The sequence below is a fragment of the Phalacrocorax aristotelis genome, chromosome 2 (assembly GCF_949628215.1).
Source record: "Phalacrocorax aristotelis chromosome 2, bGulAri2.1, whole genome shotgun sequence".
NCBI classification, from domain to species: Eukaryota; Metazoa; Chordata; class Aves; order Suliformes; family Phalacrocoracidae; genus Phalacrocorax; species Phalacrocorax aristotelis.
The window spans coordinates 11,795,229-11,802,451 of NC_134277.1; the positions used below are offsets into that span (position 1 = coordinate 11,795,229).

Consider the following 7,223-nt stretch of genomic DNA (forward strand, 5'->3'; position numbering starts at 1 on the left):
GAAAATTCCTCCCTGTCTACCTATCTGCAGACCAGAGAAGTTATTTAGTTGTGTTATTTAGAGTATTATTTAGGTCTCCAACTTGATCAAGTTACTGTGTTTAATGTGTCACCAGCTGCTGGTGTCTGCATGCATGCTTTTGCCTGTCGCACTTGAGAGGAAAATTGAATTGCCTTGCCTACTATAGAACTACATCAAATTAGCTCTCTTCTGTCAAAAGTTAAGAGTGCACATGTGAACTGTTGCCCCATTCAGTTGATATGTAGTAACCCAATCACAGTAACTTGATTGTGAGTCTGGACTCCTAACTACAGCTGATTTTGGTGTTTTTGAAGGCAGAATTTATGAAAGAGGCTCCTGAAGCTTACTTTCATCTGCTCCGATTTGCCTTTACCATATCCTTTAGCCCAATCAGAGAGTGCCCTGGTGCCACACTACTGTCTCTTATGATCACGTGCATAAAGCCTCTTTCCGAGCAAGGCAATTAAAGATCTAAAGAGTTTTTGACAGTCTTGCCTAATTCTGTGGCCCCAGAACTATCTGTCAATCACCACCTTAAATGAAGGCATCATACAGGCAGCTGGTTTGTATGTGGTAGGAGAGGGAGGGTAAGGATAAACACCTTTGCATTCAAGCTGATGGATCTGCCTGCCAACTCACAGCCTCAGGCAGCTGGAGTTGGTCCAATTACACAACTCCCCAGTGGTTTTTCCTTCAGTGGTACTAATGACAGTCCCTGGTGTGCAGTACCGCTCTTGTATGCTGCTATTATAATGATACCTCCTTACCAAAATCTCATGTAATTAACACACATACTAAATGAGTTTTGGTGGCTTTGCTTTTTAATTAGAAGCAGAGACCTCTGGTTATGCATAGTGCAGATGTCTAAGCTTGGGAATACAGCAGCTAGTAGTCACACTATATTTGTCTTTTTCTCATATCTAAAAAAAAGCCCAGTCAGGATGAAGGTATCGTTTTGCTGGTGGTGTGTGGGCACATGAGAAGATGACGTCCCGGCCCTCAGGATCCTAATGCATAGTTGAAGAATATTTTCTGTTGCTCTAACTGGTCGCAGTCCCCTTGGCTTAACCCAATTTCATTGTTATACCTCCAGAAAATTTGGATTTAACGCAGATGCCTCAAGTAAATAGCAAATGAAAGGAAGAAATGTAAAAGCAGGGATAACAACCATGAGATTATGCAGTTTGGTGGCCTCCACAATACAGGCTAGAGTGCCGGTCTTGACAATGTTTCTTTTTTAATTTCTCCCAGTTCTTTTATTTGCATATGAGCCTTATTTAAATTGGTACATCGTTCATTTTTATAGATAATTTGTAACTTCTGTATCTTTCAATTATATTTACATGTATATTTATACTAACTTGCAACAGGTTGTTTTTAAGTGAATGAGCACTGTCTGTGCTGTGTACTGAAACAAAAACCAAGTGATTGATAACATTTAGAAAGACGAAAACACAAAGAAAAGAGGAGGCCTGAGGCCAGCTGGCATTCTGCCTTCTCTGCCACATGTGCTAGTACCAGCTTAGATGACACTATTTTCCTTTTGTAAGTGGAGATTTACATCCCCCACTTATGGCCAGCATATGTAAAGGGAAGTGCAGGACCCACCAATCAGTTGTCCTCTCCTGCCTTAGCTTTTTTTGATCTCCCCAACAAGCAGATGTGAAGCTGGTCCCTGGGCTGAGGCCCGTGCTGTATGTAGTGGAGAGATACAGCTGTTCCCTGAACCTTTCCAGCAGATGATCCTAATGGTTCCCACAGGCTTGTGGGCAGCCAGCAACATGAAAAACTAGGAAAACAGCTCTCAAGAGGACACTTGTTTGCAGACATTTCTACAAATAAACTTCCCTGGAGCTAAGTTAGAAAAGGAAAATGGAGAGGTTCCCTTCTTGTGCAGCTAGGGCAGTCCCTTTATTGCTGATGTAAATAAATAGTTATTGGTTTGGCCAGTGTAAATGTTGGCTTCCTTGGATCTGTCTTTTAGTAGTGTGTAGGCTTGTTTGGTTTTGTTTTGTTCTAAGGCAGTTGCGTTTGTTTTCTTTGTAATTCTATGTTTTATTATCAATGCTGTAGCTAGATGGCATAAAATGTAAATTGTGTGTTATTCTGTGGTTTGATAGCAGCCTGCACAGACTGTGTGATATCCCTCCCTCTGTTTCCCCACCATGCAATAAGCATTCCAGACTGTATTTGTAAAGATAGTCTCAGGTTTTGAGCAGACCAAATTCAGAAGGACAAATCTGACATCATTAGAACTGAGCTTTCAAGGGCGCTGATTTTAAGTGGTTACTTTAGCAGCAATGCCGCCCTGCTTTACAGGATTTTGTCAGAATGGTAGTCAATGTTTTTGCAGCACTCCCTGAAGGGGTATAAAATCACCTGGAGACAGGGCACATTGCCCGCCTGGGTGCTGTACCTCCTTGTTGACCAACATGTTGATTCCCTCAGAGATTCTCTCCTTCCCTCAGAGGCCACGGGGTTATTTTCCAGGAAGCCCTTCCAGCTACCGGGAAACTGGGGCATTCTGGGTGTTCCGGAGTAGAAAACCTCTTCGTGCAGCACTCCCCAGAACCAAGTATTTCTGCAGAAATCATGGGTTGTGCAGTATCTCTTTCCTTCAGGCGTTTTGTGCTGTCCTGGCAGGCACGACAAGGGGCGAGAGCCCATGTAGCCACCCTGTGTACGGCAGGCCTCTGGTTTCTGGAAGACTTGAAGGAAAGGGCACTTCTTAGTAGCGCTGATGCAGCACAAGGTTTTCTTGTCACGGGACTGCAGCGCTGTCTGGCAGTCAGCAAATCCCAGAGACAGGAGTGTCCTTGCAGACCTACCCTAAGTGGGCTCTAACAAACCACTTGGTAATGAATTACAGAGAATCACAGAATCCCAGGTTGGAAGGGACCTCAGGGATCATCTAGTCCAACCTTTCTGGGAAGAGCACAGTCTAGACAAGATGGCCCAGCACCCTGTCCAGACGACTCTTGAAAGTGTCCAATGTGACCGAGTCAACCGCTTCCCTGGGAGATTATTCCAATGGTTGACTGTCCTAGTGTGAAAAATTTCTGCAGTGATGTTATTGTTGTGACTGCTGAGATTTTCCTAGCCCAAAAGGATCTTCCTCAGCAACCTCTGGAAAGGTCAGCATTTCAGAAACGCTGATTTTCAAGCTTGCACAGAGCCTATTCACGCCAGAAGTGCCTGTTGACTTATAGTGGCTTTTAAGACATAGATCAGGGTGCTGTTATACAAATGTAGGGTAAAAGATGGCTCCTGCACTGCGTGGCTGAAAAATGTCAGTCCACTGACCCGAGAGATGAGTTTTCTTAAATAAGAGATGATTTTTTTCAAAAGCAATAGTCTGGACTCCAGAGAATATGAAAGCATTGTGCAGATTTGCTAAAGATTGCTGCTTTACTCAGCACGTGTGAATAATGCCCTCCTGCCTCTGGATGACCCAAGCATAAATAAAAGAGAAGTATTGCTCTGCGTGTGCTGGTGCATCCACGAGCAGGTGAGAGCACTTGTGCGTTGGGAGGGAGGGATCCCGCGAGGGTGGTAATCTCGTCTCGTTTGTTCTCTCCAGTGCTACAACTGTGAAGAGGAGGCCATGTACCACTGCTGCTGGAACACTTCCTACTGCTCCATCAAGTGTCAGCAGGAGCACTGGCATGCTGAACACAAACGTACCTGCCGCAGAAAAAGATGAAAGAGTTATTCCTCCCCTAGAAAACCACCCCGATGATTGCTATTCTCAGACACAGCGGTTTTTGTTTCCAAGAAGCCAAAATTGTTTAGAATTTGCTTCCCATTTTGCACCAGCCTTTAAACACTTTTCGTAAAAGAAATTTTGCACAGTAATTTCAATCTTCTGTTTAATGCTCCTCCACAATTTTGTCAGCGAAATGAATTTAACATCCGTGGGAGCAGGTTACTTTAAATAATTTTAAACTAGAGGATTTGTTGCATTTTCAGCAAATTTTAAAACATTTTTAGGTTTTACAGAGATTTTAATCTTTAAAAACAGCAGATCTAAAAAGAAAAAAATCATGCAAGTTTAACAAAAGGAACATTTAAAAGCTAGATCTGAATGTAAGAAGTATAGAACTGTTTCAGAAAAACAAAGCATACTACCTTGATGTAACATTTATTTCTTAACCTTGTTGAGCTGGTTTTGTTCAGCTTAATTTTACTGTTTAAAGGCATTATCTATTGGTTATACCAGTGGGTACATGATTGAATTTAGGGAACAGGGTTGACACAGCAGGTGCTAGTCCTGCATATTTTTTCTTAAATATTTCCCAACTGTGTTTTATTTTCATTATTTCTTTTCAATATATAACTTTTATAACAAAATATTAGCTTTGATCTTGTAGTTTAAAATCACAGGGAACTGGGGTAATCTTTTACTGAGCTGGATCTTAGAGAAAAATGAATATTTAAATTTTGAAGTTTGCACATTTCATCTTTGTCCTAACATGAGTGCTTGTAACAAGAATAAGAAAAGCCAAAAAAAAAAAAACAAAACAAAAAAACCAACTACCTTTATTCATACACGGAATTATGAGGCATACAAATTTCTTTATTGTGCCCCCCCCTTCAGCCTCCCCAATCCAATGCCATTTGACCGCCTCTGATCTGGTGTCACCTGGTCCATTGTAACTTGATAATAAAAGGAGAAAAAGCACTTAAGTTTCACAGAAGCCGTTATGTTTGTAGTAATGGGTCATTGTCTAATAATGAGCTCCATCACTGTACTCAGAATGAAGAATAATGCATGTTAATTTTCTTGTATTAAAGATGCCGTGATTTGTAAAAAGTCTGTATTTTGCGGAATGTCTGGTTTAAGAAGCATTACCAATAGGAATGGATCGATAGTTGAAAAATGATTTTCTTTTCGTTTGTTTTATATATAGATATATGAATTGCATCCATGTTCAGAGACAATTTTTTAAATAGATGTAAAGCTTACTTAAATAGCTTTTCTTTTAAAGTGTCTCAGCATTTTAGTTTCTTTCAAAGGTCGGTCTTAGACTAAGTCATACGCCCATTAATCATCCAGCTATTTTTTGAGAAGTTAGAGGAATAATTTGTAAATATTTATTTAGATCTTTGATATTTATTGAAAGCAATTACATGATGGAACGATGGAAGCTGAAGAATCGGGAGGAAAGCCTTTAAAAAAGTTTTCTCTAGGATTTGTCAGGGTCATTGTAAAGATGAAAATGTAACTAAGACTTCTGTGAACTACCACTGAAATCCTGATCTGTTTTACTTACAGTGGTGATATAAGTTAATTGACTAGATACTGCCAAATAATGCCCAATAAGTTGCAGAAATTAAGTGGTAAGCTGATTGGAAAAAATAGTAAGTAGATGGTAACTTGTATTACCACAGCTACATTATTGCCTGATAAATGTGTAATTAACTTTTGTCGCCTCTGTGTTGTGACTGTAAAACACTTCACAACTAAAAATCAATCTTGTTCGATTACTTTACAAGTTCCAAAACTTCGATCCACCCCTATGAAAGCAAGTTATTGTGGAAATATTTTTGGTGTAAAATCATTCCAGAATATGTAATATTTAACTAATAGCTGCATGAAAGTAAGATTCGTGTTACTTTGGCTTTTTTGTCTCTGTTGACACGGTTGCACATTTCCAAGTTACTACAGCGTGAAAACTGTGTGTTTTAAAGAAAAAAAAAACAAAATGAAAAAAAAAGATTGTGGCCTGGTTTTGTATAAGTTTTAGGTAAAATTACAATTGATTGTTTTAGGAATCATGATTTAAAATTAATTTTTTCTGCAAATCATAAAGCTATATTAAAGTGTTGAGCTTAGCCACTATGCACATTGTAATTATTCATTGTGGCTGTCCAGTTTATGATGCATTCTGGCATTTTGTAAGCTGCTCTGACTAGCAATATATAGAGTCATTTAATGTGTTAACATTGGTTAATAAATGTATTTAAAAAAAAAAAAAAAACCCCACTGAAAGCGTCTGTGATGATTTTGGCCAGTTGTCCCTGGGTGGGCATGCGTGAGGCTGCTATTTTTACTTGTCCTCACCTAGAAAGGCCGGGGCTGTGGACGGGGGAGCTGTGCCTGAGCTCGCAGGGACCTTGCGCCTCACTCAAGGCGAGCTGGCAGGTCCGTGCAAGGGCTTGAGCATTCAGCAGGGCTGTGGGCACCAAAAGTGCATCTTCCCAGCCCCACCAGGGCCAGCAGCTGCCGAGGGCCGGGTCCATCGTGCTCCCATTTCCATGCCAGGTCCTGCACTGACGGCGGCCGGGGGGGCTCGCAGACCCCTTCTCCCTGTGCTTCCTCTCACCAGTGGCCCCGCTCTGCCTCCTCCCTAACCCAGCCACCGACTCTGAGCCTGCGCCTGCCATGTGTTTTATTAATAAAGTAGTTTTATCTGGAAGGACTGAGAGGACTCCATGAATCCCGCCCCAGCCTGAGCGGCGGCAGCGTTCCTCCTACAAAGGCCGCCCTAAGAAGCAGTCTCTCACCTATTTTTGGGGTCGGGACTTGCTGCCGGCGAGGTGCCCGAGGGAGCCGAGGGCCCATGCTGGTGCTGCTGCCCGGGGGCGCGGCCCACGGCCCACAGCCCACAGCCACCCCGGGAGAAAGGGCCACTCGGGGGTGAGCCACAGGCAGGGTGCGCTGTCCTGGAGCCTGTTGTGACTTCAGGGCCACAGGAGGGACGGACGCTGCGGGAATTGGTTTCTCTGTGGCAATTAAGCATTTCCCCGTGGGAATTAAGACCTGGCAAGACCTGCTAGTCCTGGGGGAAAAAAAAAATATTTTTTAAATATTTAAGGATCCCCCAAAAGTCTGTTGTTATTTTACTAGCCAAAGTTTTCTGTTCTTACGAGTCGTAGCATTTTACGCAAGAGTGCAAATTTTATTCATCCATCTTGATGAAACTCAATTAAATACACTGGCCAGCGTAGTGCACGTATTGCAAATGAATAATTTATGCTGAATCAAGCCAGCAAGGCCGGATGAGGCGGCAGCAGCGCCCCCTCAAGCACCCTTTCCCAGGCTGCCTCCCCTTTCGATGACTGCGGTCAGCATCTGAGCACAGCACCGCTCACCAGCACCCCACCGGCACAAATCCCCCGTGGAAGCGCTCCCCCACCACCCTCCCCACGTGCCTTTGCTGGTTCAGGTGTCACCAGTGGGGCAAGTATTGGGACCAAAC

The 7,223-nt window shown here is 42.7% G+C and overlaps 1 protein-coding gene across 7 annotated transcripts in view; it reads left to right on the forward strand.

The window, feature by feature from the left end:
- The window catches only part of ZMYND11 (zinc finger MYND-type containing 11), a 106,934-nt gene extending 100,932 nt beyond the window's left edge, over positions 1-6,002 (forward strand). For all 7 annotated transcript variants that reach the window (XM_075082390.1, XM_075082395.1, XM_075082393.1 and 4 more), the window contains one exon: positions 3,602-6,002. In XM_075082390.1, the coding sequence (XP_074938491.1) occupies positions 3,602-3,724 (123 nt within the window). In that variant the 3' untranslated portion in view covers positions 3,725-6,002. The remainder of the gene's footprint in view (positions 1-3,601) is intronic.
- Positions 6,003-7,223: the final 1,221 nt, after the last annotated feature.